Below are 17,984 nucleotides of genomic sequence, written 5' to 3' on the forward strand. Positions count from 1 at the left end.
TCACAGCAGGGGCCGGAATCTGGATTCAGGTCTTACCTGAGGGCCTCACAGGGTCACCTTTTAAACCATAAACTGTCAACCTCATTTCACCAGCAATAAAATGTGAAAAAAAAAAAACCCGAGCACTGATGATAAATGATTTTGAAATGAAAAAAGTTAAGAAGATAAGTTTAAAGGCTCACAATCTTAGAAAAGTAAATTTATTTGTTCTAAAAGGGCAAAACATGACATTGAAATTGAAAAATAATGTTTTTCAAAGGCAAATATATTAAAAAGAAAGTCAAAACCTTGAGTTTAAATGTCAAAACATGAAATAAAATTTGTAACCATGAAATTAAAAGTCATAATATGATTCAAATTTTTAAATTGTGAGTCTAAAAGGTCAAACTATGGGATTATGAAGTCAAAGTTCGGAGTTGAAAATATTATATAAAATACAAAACAATTGGCTAAAAAGGTCAATGTATGAATTAAAATGTAATATTATGAATCTTAAAGCTCAAAATCTTATATAAGAAGTCAAAGTTATGAGTTGAAATGCTCTAAGTACAAAATAAAAAGTCAAAATCCTAAGTCTGAGTCCCAATTGTGTTATGCAAAATTGAAAATATGAAATTAAAACACAAATGAATTTCGTTTCCCACATTCCTGACTTCTTATCTAATTATTTTACTCCTTACTCTTTCAGATTTTATAACCTAACAAGGATAACTTAAATCATCAAAGAGGTTTGAATTTTTATACTTGAGGAAATCTGCAGACCTCACAGTGATGGGCCTGTTATAACTGTTCCACAGGCCAGATTTGACCCCCGAGCCTTGAGTTTGACACCCCTGCACTAGACCATTGGCTCCCAATCTGAGGACCAGAGCCCCCAGAGCTCACAGGAGGGCTGAAGACATTGTCTGCTCTGAAGTTTTTCAAAATAAGATAAGCAAATATTAACCAAACTCAGGAAAAAACACTTAATATATACCATTTTACAGTGAAGATCCCCCACACTCAATCTCTCAGAAACTTGCAAGATCAAATGTGACTTAAGAAGGAAAACAAATACGGAGGACTACTGAAATCCTGAGTTGGCTGTTGTGGCAGGAGCTACAGTTACAACAAAAATCAAGTACAAGAAAAAAAAATACAGGTCTAAGAACTTTTGCATCAGGGCTCACACAGTCTGATCCATTCAGCTTAGCATCCAGCACTCTCACTGGTGAAATAAACACTCTTATCAACAAATTCCCTGCAATAATCTGTGTAGCACACATTTTGCATGGGAAGTTCAGAGCTTGAAATCAGCATTGGATGCATGCACATAATTTTATGAAGTGTAAAACAAAGTGTTTCCATAGCAATGTCTCATTTGACAGAGACACAGAATGGGTTAACGCTAAGGCTAGCAGAAATCAGTGTTATGGTTTAATACTGGTGACTATAGTGTTACTGATGACTTTAAACCATAGTAGATATTAAAATTACTTGCAAATACCTTTGTGGATAGTGTGATGACTTTATTTTGACATTTCAATGGAACTATAAACAAAGAGGTATTTGTGTGGACAGCTACATAGGCATCAAGGCTTTTTTAAGTTGTAAGATCTCTGCCTGTGTATTCAGAGAAACTTCTGTTTAAGTCTGCTCTCTACAAGTTTCTCTGCTTGTGAGCGCCTTCAAGGTGAATCACCTCAATAGTCAGATTACTGACATTTGTGTTTAGCAGGCAAATGCTGTTTTGTTTCTTTTTCTTACTTTTACAGCTCCAAAATACACTTAGAAAAAAATTGTCAAATCATATGCATAGTAGCCTAATATCACCAGTGGCACTTCTTCTCTCTCCACTGTGGTGAGTGACTGGTCTGCATGCTCTCAGTTTTCTTTTGGAGGCAGTCAGACATAGAATCGTGAAGATTGGACATGTTTGATATTTCTGATATAGTGTCCTGATGAAACAGCTAGAGATAGCTGTTTAATAAAGGATTTTTATATTACATTAGAGAGCATTAGACTTTTAGTTTTGACTGCCATTTTTTCCACAGACTTTGCACTCCACCTGGACAGTCATTTATCTATTTGCATTTAAGATTTTTATCCCCTAATCCTTGAAAAGCACCTGATGCTTGCTACATGTTTTTTTCAGATATTTTTTAAAAATCCTTTTGACTCCACACACGTTAGGATTTTTGTAACAAATAACTTTGCAACAAGCTCTGAAGTGGGACATCATAAGTGTGCAAATGTAGCCTAAAGTTAGGCTTAAAATTTTGTAGTGTGTGGCCAACTTAAGTGTACCTTCTGTTTGGATGAAAACTGACTTTTATTTTGAAAGAAATTAGGAAACTTCTGGTAGGTAGCAACATTAGGTTTCCTACTGAAAAAGTACTTGCTGAAGTTCTTTAGCTAAAAAGGAATTAAAATTAGCTACAGGGAATGGAAAAAGTGACATTTTTGATATCACAAGGAGCATATTTCTATCTACCACTGTCCACTGAGCTGTCAGGAGGTTATTTAAAGTAATATAAGACATTCAAAAGAAGAGTGGAATCCTTATTCTTCAGCTGTAGCCACACTATGGTAGCCCAATTATGTGCAAAATAGCCAAAATAACACAGTTATAGGAATTAAATGTGTTAACTTTTAACCTTAATCTCATGGTAATTGATGCTTTATTGATGACAGCCCTGGTTCTCAGATTAAATTAAATAAGAGATCATTAGCAATCTCTTTCCAGCTGACTGACTTCAAATCTACGCATCCCACACCTGACCAAATCAAATCATAATTCTGCGACTATGCCTGCTTGGCCACACAGGTGTCGGTGCCAGGGATGGGGTCTGGCTTCTGCTCTAGTCCCTGGCACAGACCGGACTGGCAGAGCACCGCAGGCCACAGGCCGGCCACTGACCTGACACTAAGGCTGAAGACGCGGCGCGCCACCAGGAACCTCATCAGGTAGTAGATGACCACAATGAGCACCAGCAAGCCCAGCACCACCCCGATGATGGCTCCTGTGATCACGCCGGCCTGGATGGGCACTGTGGGTGGAGGAGAGGAGATGGAAAAAAAAGGAAGGGAGGGTTAGAAAGTAGGAGAGAGCAGAGAGGGAGAAATCAGAAGATAAAAGAAGGATGAGAGGCAAGAAAGCAACAGAAAGAGGGTGAGGAAGGTTTGAAGAAAAAAACATGTTTTCATATAAGGAAAGAAATGGAGGTGAGAGGTAGGAGGGAACAAAGAAAAAAGGAATGAGAGATTAAAGTAGGGAAGAGAGCAAAGGTAAAATAAAGGTTGAATGGAAGATGAAGAGCACAAGTGCAGTAGAGGTAGAGGAGGGAGGAAAAGATAAGGTAGAATAAAGGTGAGAGCAAGACAGAGTCATGGAGGGAGAAAGTGGAGGAGGGGCGAGAAGACGGGGGACAATATGATGGAAAAGAGGGGAGAAATGGGATAAGAAGGCAAGGAGGAGGAGAACAGCAGCAAAAGAGAGGCAGTGATAGCAATCTAAAATAGAGAAAGAGATAAAATTGTAATTGATTTCATTTAACAGGAGGTGTGGGGAATTCTAAACAAGGCGCCTCAACGATGAGTCTGAACGTAGAGCTTGCTGTAGTCTGATGTGAGAGCAAATTGAGATTAATCTCAGAGTTTGGGATGATTATAACAACAATTGAAAACAGTTGGCTTCTGATGACAAAAATTCACTAAAACGTGCCATATGGGCTCAGAGGAACGCTAACGAGCAGACACAGATGTAAGACAACGCAGGCATTAGACTTTGAATTTGATTTTCCTGACGATCTCCCGCAGGACTCACAGCGCTCCTTCTGTCTCACCCTTCTCAAAGACCAGCAGCCGCACGCTGGAGGGCCGGCCCACTATGTCAGGGGGGTTCTTGGCGTCGCAGGTGAAGGTGCCGTTGTCGCTGAACTCCAGGTTCTTGAGTAGGATGGAGCCGTCACGTCGGCCGGGGTTTCCAACAAACTCCAACCGGTCCCTGAAGGGGCCCTTGTTGTCCACGTAGGCCATGCCACCGGTGTAGTGGAAGATCTGTGAAGGACATGAGACACTCTAGTCAGTATATTTACAACCACAGTTAAGTTAAGTTATGGTCATAGCTAAACTAGCCAATTTAACTGGGCTACTGTCCTTGTCCCAGTAATATAAACACCAGGGGTGAATCAATGTCCACCTCCAACACTGTAGGTGGAAACATGCTCCCTGTCAGCTGGTTAAGACCTTCTTCCTGTTCACCTTTCAAATAAATCAGCAATGAATAAACTGGTTGTTTGTTGTTTATAAAAACAAGGATGCACTTTACTCTTCTATATATTTTGTAATAGCTCTTTGCTTTACATTTGGTACAAATATGATTCACTCTATCCCTCGTGGATGTGATAATATCTGCAGACATCTGATATACTTAACATTTATGCTTATCAACTCATGGGTCAGACCCCCGCACAGAAAACAAGAAGCACGCACCAAGCAGCTAGTCAGACTAGGGTACATTCAAGATGATACTGATCTCCAACTGCATTATCTAGGTGTGTTAATCCAACTTTGATAAATTTAATTTAGGGTGATATCAGTCAGACTACTATTTTTACATGCAATTTAAAAGTAGAAGTTTCGTTGGACTAACAGTATAATTTGCCACAATCGTGATGCACATTAACTCATGAGTTTCTCTAACATAACACTACTTTAAATGGCTGTTATACAGATACATTTTGCTAATCGTTTCATCCTTTAACCTGTTAAACCCTAGCTGTGTATAAATGTTACTAAGCCAGAGTGAATAAACTTAGCACACACATTATAAATGAATAATTTCATTTCCCCCTAATTTTTTCACAGTTTTAGCATATATATCCCATAGAAATAATGCCGTTGGAAGTCCAAAATCTCCAGTAGGCCAAAGCACCACATTTTGATGTTACCTGTTTCGACTTTTATGCCACTAGAGGGTTATCAGGACAAAACAAGAGAGATTTTAATAAAAATATCCAGGCAAAATCCCCTCTTGTGTCATTTTGGCACTATCTCTGCCAGTTGAAAATTCTCAGGTATCAAACTTTTTTTACTCAAACGCTATAATAGGTGGTCACTGCATCATGGAATTCTTTTTTGCCCCCAAATCAACCAAACCTCCATATATTTCCCTTTCAAAGAAAGTCTTACAAAGGAACAGATTTATTTTCAATGGCACATAAAATAAAGAAAGGAAACTAAAAGAAACTGTTGAAACAAAAGGAAACTGCACAAATGTGACTTGAATCTTCAGCAGAGGCTGGGCTTTCAAATGAGACCATGTTTGTGTCTGTAGTATCAGGCACCATCCTGTAGGGGGCGGAAGTGTCTGGCTACATAGCACTACGGCTACTTTGATATGTGGTCATTGATTTGATGCCTCTTTGATTTGTTTGTTGTGTAGGTAAAAATGTTTTGTCTGGGCTTGTACCTGAGCTGCTTCTGTTTAATTTGATGTTTAAAATGACTATTTTTGTGCAAAACGAGAGCGCACTGAGAGCAAGGTTGATCTGGTCAAGCTAGCAGGACTAAATTTGGTCCCGCTGGGGCTTAAGAGGTTAATAGTCCAAAGTTATATTCATACTGCTACGTAAACAAGCAGCAACCTTTGGTTCTTCATAATTTAACCAATACTGAAGTGCAAATAGCTGCAGTCCCTCATGTGTCCACCGGGGAGTGGTTGCAAAAGTCCCTCAAGTTCCATTAATACCTGTATTAAAGTGTCCATCTTTAAAGCAGAAATCAACATGTTCATAAACTGGTTCAAAAGCAGTTTTGGTAGGAAAAGCTCATGTTGTTTTTGGCACACTCTGTTGGAAATTTCTTTTTACAAAATTTAAATTTGTGGCCCGCCGGTAGTCGAGTGGTTAAGGCGCGCCATGTACGCAGGTGACCCGGGTTCAAATCCGGCCTGTGGCACTATTTCCTGCATGTCTCTCCCCGCTCTCTTCCCTGTTTCCAACTCTATCCACTGTCCTATCTAATAAAGGCCAAAAATAAATCTTAAAAAAAAAAAAAAATTAAATTTGTGTTTCACTCGTACAAGTGTTTTGCTTATCACTAGTGTCAGGTAGAAACCTCATATCTCCAAAATCACCACTTTTCAGAGAATGAAAAAAACTGCGTTTCTTCAAATAATTTAACACTGAATGGTCAGAGTCAGCATCTTTTACCAGGGGTGGAAAGTAACTAATTGCATTTACTCAAATTACCGTAACTGAGTAGAGTTTTATGCACTTTTACTTTTGAAGTACTTTTTAAAATCACTACTTTTACTTAAGTTTATTTTGGGGTAAGTATCGTTCTTGTTACATTTTTAAAAGCATAAAGTACTGCATAAAAAACAAACACTAAAAGCCAAAATGAGAGGGTCTAAATTTTCTGTGAACAACAAGAAAATGGTTTCAACAACACATGAGTGTCAGCAGCAAATGGCAAGAGAATGATATCACATTTCATTGTGTTGCACTTCACTTTAGGTTAAGTCACACCTTCTTATCAATAACCTTTTTGGAGATTCATATGTTCTTGTTGATATTGCACACTAAATTTCATCTTGAAAATCCTGTGGGATCACAAGTAGCTACGCAGTACTCAATACTCTTAAACTTTAAATGACTTTTTACTTTTACTCGAGTAGATCTACAGAGCAGTACTTTTACTTCTATTTAAATGCCTTTTAACCAAAGTAACTGTACTTTAACATGAGTACAATAGTCAGGTACTTTTTCCACCTCTGCTTTTTACATTTCTTATCACTTTGAAACTTGTTGGAACCCACTGTCTTATATAAGGTTGACCAACAGCAGTGATTTATGAAAGTAAAATTCAAACCATAAAAAACTGAGTTTTTTGCCTTATACCAGCACTATTTTTCTTTGTTTCATAAAATGCAAAACTGTTTTCCAAACTGTAAATCTGTCACAAGTTTTTTTTTTTTTTCAAAAGTTTTTTTTTACATTTTGAGATTTTCTGTTGCACTTTCCATCTACTGCAGTTTGAGGCTGCAATAACGACTGAAATGAGAAAAATGCCAGTGAGCAAAAAACATCAAAATTGACTGAAACCAAAAAAAACATGGAGCTAATGTAGCTTGCCATCATTTTCCTTTATGATACTATTTTGGCTCTGTAAATATTGCCGGTTATGTGTTTCCCCTGGGGTTGGTATTTTATGTAACTCTGCTGGAGCCCCTGCAGACTTTGGTGTGAAACCCTGTGCCTAGATGTAGTCAGTTTGCATTATGCTGACCCTGTATGAGCTTATTTCTAACAAGTGCTGCTAACATACTTGAAAATGCATTTGTTTTTCTTGGTTAAAGTACTATTAATCCATGTCATAAGTTTGTGGGAAGCTCTGAAATCAATTTCGAAAACAATATTGATTTGTTATTGAGGGATTTAGGCTCACTGTGTATTGAGTACTATTGATACCCATGGTGTAGCTTGCTATCCAACAGTTAGCTAAACTATTTGATATTCAGTTTTAGTTTTTTTCTTTTTTCTTTTTTGGAGATTATTGCTTCTGTTAGTGTCAAAAATAAAGGTTTTATAGCTTGGGTCATTAAAAAAAAGCAGAGGAGAGTCACTCAATTGCTGCACTAAAAGGCACTAAAAAGTGTGGGAACCAGAGGGACTATGTTGTCAGGTGATAATGTGACGTGGTTTTGACACCCACAATATTTTAAGACTAATTTTTATGTGATTTCACATAAATTTAGAAACGAAATCATTTTCTGCTTTGGCTATGTCAGGACAAAATACTTCTTTTTTTTTTTACTTCTAACTGAAAAGTTTGGCTGAGAACATTTTTTTATGGTTTTGATTCTTAAAGGAAGGCATCAAAAACTTTGGTATTTTTATGCTATAAAATTCTGAAACCTAGGCACTGCTATTGAAAGATTTTGACGTATACGGGCAGATGACGGCCAAACTAAAAGCTTAATGATTTTTCGGGGAAGCCTAAATTGCCAGAGGGGTAAGCAAGGGTAAGTCACGTCAAATCGATGTATTTATTAAGCACACTTCATATGATGGACGTATACTCGATGCACTTTATAAGTGAAGTCAATGCTGTCGCTCTAAAAGGTCAAGGCCAGATTTAACACATATTTAGAAACAAAAAAATGCCAATTTCAGCCCAAACTTGAAGGCAAAGGATATCCAGGAATTCCAAGCAGCCTTTTACATGATTCGGACATGTCAGAAATCAAATAGGACATTTGAAACGGACAAATGTGCCATGAAAGCTGATATAGAGACATATGAAACTGTAAATCTGCCCCGGCGGGGAAAGAAATGAGCGACAGAAGATAAGTGAAAAAAGAAAGACGAGAAATCTAGTTTCAAAGTGAGGGCACTGCGGGAGATGGATGAAAGCAAAGGAGGTGAGGGGAGGAGGTAATGAGAGAGGAGGGGAGGGACAAAGCAGGAAGGTCTGGAGAGGAGGAGATTAGGGGAGGTGGACAGAGGGAGGCACAGTCAGGACGGGGAGATAGAGAGATTAGAGCGATGGCAGGACGATAAGGCCGGGGAGAGTGAAATTAAAGAGCAGGACTGCAGGTGAGGCAGCGAGGGGAGTGGCGGAGACTGTAGGAGAAAGTTTCTTTCTCAGTGCATGAATGCAGAATAAAGTCAGCATTGTTTGAGCGTGTTTGGATAATCACACAGAGCTGAACTCATCAGATTCAATCATGAGTCTTTTGTTTATGATGATGGAAAGAGTCAGCATGAGAGCTTCAAAATACTCCAAAACCATTAATTTATAATCAACATGGCAAGAATAATTATGTGTTGATCCAAATATTCAGTTATTAAAGCTGCACAAGCTAACTTTGCAAATGAACACCAAATGATGAGATAACTTCCTACTTTTTTTTTTGTTTTAAACTTTTCATTCACATTCAGTGTCAGCACACAACCACCTCCTCAAAACTCCTCTTGGCAAAGCCGCCCATAAGGGGGGACAGAGGGGAAAGCTTTCTGGGGGCCCATAGAGGTCAGCAAAATCATGGTCCATTGCAAAGTTAAGCAATGATAACTATTTTATTTTTTACTTGAATAATAACCACTCCTATCAGAGAAACAAATGTATATTATTTATTTGTGCCATAGTAAAGCCATCTTAAAATGTAAGACCCTCTTAAAAAAAAAGAATAAAAATGGGATTAGAGTGGCAAAAATAGGCAGACAAAGGGCGAAATGTGATATTAAAAGTAGCAAAACTGATTTAAAGTGGCAAAAATGTGTTTAGATTATCAATAAAATGGATAACAGGTAAAATAAATACACAGAAAGTAGCAAAAGTGGGCATAACATATAGTGAAATGTCATTATAACTGGCAAAAATAGGCAGAAAAGGGCTTAAAAGTGGCAAAAATGGCAGAAAAGGGCTTAAAAGTGGCAAAAATGGCAGAAAAGGGGGTGCAATGGGATAATAAAAGGAGCAAAAATGGGCATAAGGAAGAGTGCAATGGGTTAAAAGTGGCAAAAATGGGCAGAAAGGATGTTAAATGGGATTATAAAAGTAGAAAAAATGGTTAAAAGTGGCAAAAATGGCAGGAAAGGGGGGGGCAATGGAATAATAAAATTAGCAAAAATGGGTATAAGGAATAGTGCAATGGGTTAAAAGTGGTAAAAATGGGCAGAAAGGATGTGAAATGGGATTTTACAAGTAGAAAAAAATGGTCAAAATTCACCAAAATGGGCCTAAAAATTAGTGAAATGCAGTTATAATTGCCAAAAACATGCATTAAAAGTGGTAACATTGTAGTTGCAATGATGGGTCAACAAGGGGCAAGACTAGGTGGTAACTGGTGAATGTAAATGCACGTTAGTTATACAGCCCATATTAAAAAATCAGATAGCTTTAAAAACACACAAGACAAATCCATTAATACCGACTACAGGTAACACATATCTCAGATGGATTAAATAGGCAAAAATGGGGGGAAAAGGTGGTGCAATGGGATTTTAAAAGTAGCAAAAATGCATAAAAACAGGCAAAAACAGAGTTAGAAATGTGCAAAAGTGAAGAAAAGTGACACATATTGGGCAGGAAAAGTGGCTAACAGAGGCACAAATAAATAATTTCAACATTAGAACCCAATAACTCCTTGACACACTTTTCATCTCCAAAATAAAGTAGCTGTTAGCCAGAATGTGTGCTAGCAGCTCTTCTACTGATCAAACATAGATTCTATCAATAAATCATGACTGGGGAGGGCCCGTTCTCTGGGTCTGTCAGGGGCCAGCTCTGTGGACAGGCCTGCCTCTCAGTGCCTGGTGGGAGCAGCGAGGGTGTAAACAAAAACGTCTTTTGACATAAGAAGTCGCCATTGTTGTCCGTGCTTCTTCTCTGTTGTCCAAAAGGCTCTTTAGTAATCCTACTTAAGTATTAATTTCCTGAATTTGATAAAAGGTCAACTCTCTGATGGAATAAATTGCATCACTAAGGGCGACAAGGAGAAAGTGGGACAGGGCTCTCCTTTGGTGTAACTTAATGATTTATGCTAATTGTGTCGCCTCTAAGCTACACAAGGCTATCTCTGCAAACTTTTACCTAACTTCTTGTGTCCTTCCTCTGGGGCTGGACAGGTTGTACTACAAGAAAATTTAAGTAGTGAAGATGGCTCGGGGCAGGAGAGAAACAAAACAACAAAGAAGCTGTGTTTAAATCCTGAGCACTGAACTTTTAGAGGAGAGTTTTGAGAATATCATTGCCACAAAAGCAGATTTTTAAACTTTAATACAATGCTTGTAAAAGTCAAACATATTCCCGTCTGTTTTGAAAACCTGGTAACAAAAACAGAAGTCCTAAGCACCTCATATTTGCAGAAAAGCTCCTACACAGCAGCTAACATGCAGAGCAGTGCTCTCTCCCTTTGATTTGAGTCAGCTTTATGTTCAAATATGACCAGCTGGTCTGTGGTTCAGCTAAGTTGATAGGGCAGATGCTCATATTCTGATGCTATAGTCCTCAGTGCACTGGTTGTGGGACTGATTCCCAGTCTTGGTGCATGGTTGGTGCATGTCTTCCTCGCTCTCCTCAAATTTCCTGACTCTCTTCAGCTGTCCTATCAAAAACATCAAATATTTAAAGTTGTTTTTGGTACTTTTCAGTACTCGACAGACTTTAAAATGTATCATCTTAAGCATTTGGAATCCAAAAATATCCAACCACTGAAATTTAGAGAAAATTAGTAGAGACAAAAATGATATAATTGCAGCTATTATCTTTTTTGGCACCTGTAAGGCAAGAAATTAAGCCAGAAGTGCTTTGAAATCACCTAAATATGTGTCAAAAATAAGTGTCAAAAAGCATCAATGATGGCTAAAAAATGAATGGACAAAAACAGGCAAAAATTGGTTAAAAGTGGCATAAATGGGCAAAAATAGCAAACAGAAGTGGCAAAATTGGATAAAAAGTAGCAAAAATGGATTAAAAGTGTCAAGAGAGTTGCAAAAATTGGACAAATATAGCTAAATGAAGTTTGGAAATGGGCTTAAAGTAGCAAAAATTGGCCACCTGTGCCAAAAATGGATGATATGTAGCAAAAATGGGTACCTGACAAATAAACTGGCATAAATGTGAATTTAGAGAAAAAAGTTGAATAGAAGTGTCCAGGTAAGTTGGAAAAAAATGGGTAAAAAGCAGCAAATTGGGATTAAAGTGTCAAAAAGAAGTGGCAATATGGGGCTTAATGTAGCAAAAATGGGGCTAAAATGGGCTAAAAGTCATCAAAATGGATGAAAAGTGGCAAGAAAGTGACAAAAATTGGCAACTGTTAGCAAAATGGGCTAAAAATGTCAAAAAGGTGTAACAAAAAGCCAAAATGGGTTAAAAGTGGCTGAAGGAGTGGCAAAAAAGGACAAATGCTTTCAAATCAGCAAGAAAGTTGCAAAAGCACCAATGATTCAACACAAATAGGGACGTACAGGAAAATAGGGACAAATCTCAACATTACAGCAACAATACTTTATTATTCTGATATTATATGACTGCTTTGTGAAGAATTTAGCTTTCCTAGGCTGCACTTTTAAAGCTAAAACTTTCATTCAAAGTCCCAGTATTTACCACAGTTGAACGTTTTACATCCCTGGAACTTCAAATGCCAGCACTGACTAAGAGTTGAGTTGTTGGAAGTCACAAAACTGACGCATTAAAATGAATGCAAGACCTTCTCACTGGTTTTGTTGTGTGACAACAGCCTCACACAAGCCCACTCTGAGCCTTTTTCAAAACTATGCAGTGGGTGTATTCAGATTAAAAACATGGAGAGGAAGTTTACAACAAGAGTGCTTCAGGATGGGACAGATGGCCTCGTGGTTAGGTGGCGTCCCGTGTATGTGGGTGGCCTGGGTTCAAGTCCAGCCTGTCGCTCCTTTCCTGCATGTGTCTTCCCCACTCTCCCATCCCCATTTCTGACCCTATCAGCTGTCTCTCTCTAAAGTAAAGGCTTAAAAAGCCCACAAATAGATCTTTAAAAAGAACGTGTCATGATACCCTCATCTTAATAATGAATACAGCTTTAAAGAGATGTGAATAATACTATAGAGATCCACTGATTGCTGTTTAAGTGCCCCACTATAACAGTGAACCATCTGTGAACGTGAAACTACAGCATCTTTACAGAACGGTTAGATAACGGTACAGCTGTCCAGTGTCACACAGCAGTATTCATGTAGTCTGTAATGTGTCTGTGTGTGAAAATGTGAATTACAGAGATGCTGTCCCGGGATCCATCGGGCCTGTAGGTCCAGGAGAAGGTGACGTCCTCAGAGGTCCAGCGCCAGGAGAAAAAGGAACAGGAGAGCCGGATGTCAGAGCCAACCAGGGCATGACGCTCCCAGCCCGTATAGATCACTATGGCCTGGGACTGCTCAGGCACTGGGACGCACAAAGAGGAAGATGGTTATTCCCAACTAAAAATGTCAATTAATGTAACTACACATTTAAATCTGGGCCCCCTTCGGAAAAATCTGTTGAGTACATCAGACTGGCAAGGTTCCCTATCCTCTTTGAAATCTCTTTCAATTTTTAGAAGTTATCTTTCATTGGGTCTGAGTTTTAACTGACTTTTATCTTATTTCATTGATTTATGAATGGGTCAAAGTTTAACTCAGTTTCAATTTATTTATCAAATTCCTGGCTCTCTTATTTTTAATATTTCATCAAAATCTGATTTTACTGAGTTGTAACAAACTCATATCTTTTTGAATGATAGTTTTTGCATATTACTAATATCCTGCTGCTATAAATTATGTTGACTGTTATATATGTCTTATTATTTTTCTATATTCGCTGTAAAGCCCTTTATAACTCTGTTTGAAAAGGGCTATATTAAACTTTAATAGAATATCAGAGGGGAAGTAAGCTTGGCTAAGGGTAAACATTACCTCAAATATTCCTTTTCCAGCAATAAAACCTGAGAACTGGTGAAAATTAAAAAAAGAGAACACTACTAATAAGAGATAGTCATAATTATAATAATAAGTAGAAATAGATACAAAAAACAACAATAATAATAATTATCATCATCGTCATCATCATTATTATCATTACTATCAAGTTTTAGGAAAATTGAAAATAAAAAAAAAGAAACTGATGTAATTGGTATGTGTAGTGGGACTTCAACCGACACCTTTTCATTCTTGCTTTGTTTCTTGTTTATCTTTTAGTTTTAATGCTAAAGTAGCTTAAATTTAATATGAATTTATTTTTATTCTATCAGTGTAACTGAGTTAAATATGTTAAAAATGACTGAAATAAACTTAACCACACTTAGCGTCTGAAGCACTCCATTTAAAACTGGTGACTTTTCAAAGCAAGAAGGCTGTTAGTGGATTTTTCCACCATAGCACCAGTGTGGGGGATTTCCAGGCCAGCTTAGGGATTTAACCAACACAGATGGGGCAAACTATGAGCCTAAATCTTTAGTTATATGCATTGGGTTTGACTGTTATACATAATTCTTTCTGATTAGGAAAGACCAGCAGGTGAATCTGTGTCTGTCAGGAAGATAAGACGACACAGTCATGGACTTCAGAGCATCATAACTTTATAATGATGCATTTCCATTGTTCAGTCTGAATCAAAGCTTTAGTAATATGTGCATTTGACTCTACATTCTGAATCACTATTTCAATAAACTAGTTAATACTTACCTGGTGTTCTCTGTTTAAGCTGGTTATGTTAAAATACAAGTTTAATGTTCAGTGAAATGATGAACCTCTTGATTTGGTGAAATTTTAAACTAAAGCTTCCCCAAGGACTAAACTGATAAAAGGATCCTGATGTACATTTTTTTATGCTTTACTTGGTATAAAAGTAAATCATTAAGTTCTGTGATTTGATAAATTAGAGATGATGATGCTCATTTAAACTGATAAAGTGCTGATCCTGAGAAAATTAAGTATGGATGGATATACTGACATGATTTGTTTTCTCTCCTATATGTTTACTCAGAGGAAGTGCTATTTAAATCAACAAAAACAATGACTAAAAATGTCTGTTAGCAGCCTTTTTTCCATGACAAAAACTAGACTAAAACTAACCAAAATAGATCTGTGATGATTAAAACTGACAAAAACTAACTTTAGTTTTTGTCAAGATGACTAAAACTAGACTAAAATGTAATGTTGTTTTTGTCTGACATTCAAAATCTGTGATATTTCTCCACTGTGGGTAAATCTGTCAAAAAACAATCCATCCGTAGCTATTCTGCCTCTCAGCTGTAGAAAGCAGGGACCCCAGGTTTAGCAGGGTGCATAGAACACACTACCATGATTTGGTCCCAGATTTAGGCAAGAGAAAAAAATGCTTGTACTAGAAGTAAAGACTAAAATGTGAGGACTTTTAATGGACTAAAACTAGACCAAAATGTTTTGAGTTTTCATTGAAAAAACTAGACTAACACTCAAAAAGGTTGAAATGACTAAAATGTGACTAAAACTAAAAGACGTGTAACCAAAAGACTAAGACTAAAATTATAAATAGCTGCCAAAGTTAACACTGTTTAGAGGTTAACAGTTTGTCCTGCCAGTAAAATGTAAATTCTTAAATCTACAGAGAAGAAGTCGAGTTGTACAGCGACCTCATGACTTTTCCACCTTTTTCAAGTTTGGCTAATAACTGAAACACAAAGACCTTAAATCTGCAAAGCCCTCATTTACATTTGCACTGTCAGAAATTAGGAAAGGCACCAAAACAAAGAATCTGTATCATCCTAATTTTTAGACACCCTTCTTTTGGGGTACAGATTGCATGTATCTAGCCCCAGAGGGTTGAGCCAGACACTCTGCTGGCTTACAACTCTGCATACCAAGTAATGATTCGCTTGGTTGTGGAAGCACAAACAAGACCAGGGTTTACTGAACCAAACCAGACCAGACCACTTTGAGGATATACTCCCATCAGCACAGAGCTGATGCTAATTGGGTTGACATCTGATTTTATTTTAAAGACAATGACAATTGGCAAATAATGTCTGCATGAAATCATGTCAGAAACAGTTGATTATCTCCTGATTCATACCAATTTCATACTGGCATTGAGTCATTAAAACAACTGATTATTGGGAATAACAAGCTGCATGCTGGAAAAACTGATCTGTTTTCATGGCCAAACATGAAGCAGAAGTGTTAGAAGTGTTATAATAAAAGAAGTATGGCACCGGTATTAAGCACTAGCCATGATTTTCCAATCTGTGCATCTCTATATATTTTAATTTCTCTTGTTCTTATTTATGCTTAAAGTATTTTTAGTCATTTCTTTTATTTCATATTTTAATACATTTCAGTTGTAACATATTTATGCTGTCTCTTAATGCTCCTAATGTTATTAATTTCCATTTTTTACTCCATAAAGCCCTTTGATTTGTTTCATTCGCCTTGTCTTTGACAACTGTAGGAGGTACAAGCTGCAAAAATGCACGTTTGCAAAAAACTGCTATATATATCTGCATTAAATTCCTATTATTATGATGTTAATGTACATACAATGTACTGAAAGGCATTTCTTTCCTTCAATCATGACATGCTTGAACATATTTCCATTTTTACAGTAATCATAAGGCACACAAAGCATTACTCACAATAAAGTTAATTGTTTTCTCCATTAAATCAGTTAAACAAACCCCAAATACTTAAATATGCATCAAGACACACACCGTTAAACTAGACATTTAGCTGTGTCAGATCCTGCATCGATTCAGACGTGCACTCAGTAAATATTTGGATTATCCCTGGAATATTGGTGCTAGTCTCTTAGTGTCAAAGGGGAACATCATTTTCTGCGTTAATATGGATTATGCTGGCTTAATCATGGGCACTGTTTATGCTTGAATAATATTTAATGATCGATGTTAATTTGGTTTGGCTGCAGAATCAATATTTTACTTCCCTGGAAACATGCACTCAGCATCTCAAACAAGCAGTGGGAGCTGCACACCCCGCCGCTTTAAAACGAGTGAAAAGCTGCACTTTGCAATTGTTCAGTTTCACTTAAACATAATGGCATTCTCACATCTATATTCAACCCCTAAGTTTCTGCAGCTTTTTTCAACACCTGTGAGGTAAAGTTCAGAGCTTTCACCGAAGAGCGTCCTTGAGCAGGCACCTTTAGAGAGCAGACAGCCACCGCAAAACTTGTCAATGAAATCACGCTTGACGTTTTTTAATTAAAATTCTGACAAAACTGAAAATACCTGACAGGCTGGGAGCAGAGAGAGCTGTCTGCTTGAGAGCAACGTGTCTACCAACCTTTGCTGTAAGAGTCATAATATTAGTGCTCTTTAACTTTGCAAGCTTAGAGACAGCTGCTTCAAAAGGTTTAAAAGTGGAGAGCCAATCCTCTTAGAAAGCATGGGTCATTTGTCACAATACACCTGAGGAAATTCTCTACAGGTATCCTAATGGCTTTATTTAAATCACAGCACATAAGCTATTCCTTTAAACGCTTTGGTTTTGTGTTAATCCAGAGCTAAGAGAGAGATTTCATCTGAAAGAAATATCAATTAACATGCTGCTAAGCCTTTTGACCCTTCTTATTATCATCAAGTCCATCAGTTTTCAGGTAAGCATTTAAGAAGAAATAACAGCAAAAGCCTCTCTCATCACATCCTCATTTAGCCTTTAACCTTGCATTAGTGGAATGATGATTTCTACAACTCCACTATCAATAGCTGCAATTCACTGTGGGCTTTCTTTGAGACCTCATCAAAATAAATCTCAGTAAAAGCAGATCCATTCTTTCCTTTTTTTTTTTTTTTTTTTTTTACCTATTCCCAGGAGGACAACCGACGCCAGCGCCAAAAACGTCAGCATGGTTTCTGGCTTCTACGGAGCTCCCAAAAGACTGATGCCGCAGACCTGACGAGGAGCCGATGAAGGGTCCCAACAAAGGAGGACAAAGAAAGAAAGAGTGGAGGGGTTAAGGATGCCAGGACACAGGGCTTCAAAACGGGACAACAACAGAAAACCCACTGTCCCCTGGTTTATACCCAACCACACCCCTTGCCCAGGGCCCGGCCCGGCCCATTCCAACCCCCCCTAGACACCCCCTCCAGTCGTTTCTCTCCATTTCTGCCTTCATTGACACAAATTACACACATTATCATCTGAAGTGGGAGGGAAAAAAAACAAATGAGAGGCACCTGCCACGTACAGTAGATTGTGAATTAATTGTGCAAACAGGCAACTTGGGGTGAATTTGCAAACTCTGCAGCATTACATCTTGATGAATGTGATGTGTTAGATTGGACCCTGACTGTGATGTGGCTGAGAAGAGGAGGCGAGATAATCAACGCTTGGCATGTAAGCCACGAGTGAGGGACTCATGTGTTAGGGAATCATGACCATCTGCAGCAGCTCGGCGTGTAATCGCTGCTCATATGTAAATATTACATGAGGAATGCTGGGCTGTCTCAGTGTTTACATGAGAGGGGATCCTGCATCGGGGTCAGT

General features: G+C 37.9%; 1 protein-coding gene across 3 annotated transcripts in view; it reads right to left on the minus strand.

Moving 5' to 3' along the window:
- The window catches only part of mpz (myelin protein zero), a 39,755-nt gene extending 22,276 nt beyond the window's left edge, over positions 1-17,479 (minus strand). For all 3 annotated transcript variants that reach the window (XM_041802693.1, XM_041802691.1, XM_041802692.1), the window contains exons 1-4: positions 17,300-17,479; positions 12,743-12,909; positions 3,825-4,038; positions 2,900-3,029 (exon numbers count right to left, since the gene is read on the minus strand). In XM_041802693.1, the coding sequence (XP_041658627.1) occupies positions 2,900-3,029; positions 3,825-4,038; positions 12,743-12,909; positions 17,300-17,345 (557 nt within the window). In that variant the 5' untranslated portion in view covers positions 17,346-17,479. The remainder of the gene's footprint in view (positions 1-2,899; positions 3,030-3,824; positions 4,039-12,742; positions 12,910-17,299) is intronic.
- Between the last annotated feature and the right edge of the window lie 505 nt (positions 17,480-17,984).

The sequence above is a fragment of the Cheilinus undulatus genome, linkage group 13 (genome assembly GCF_018320785.1).
Source record: "Cheilinus undulatus linkage group 13, ASM1832078v1, whole genome shotgun sequence".
NCBI classification, from domain to species: domain Eukaryota; kingdom Metazoa; phylum Chordata; class Actinopteri; order Labriformes; family Labridae; genus Cheilinus; species Cheilinus undulatus.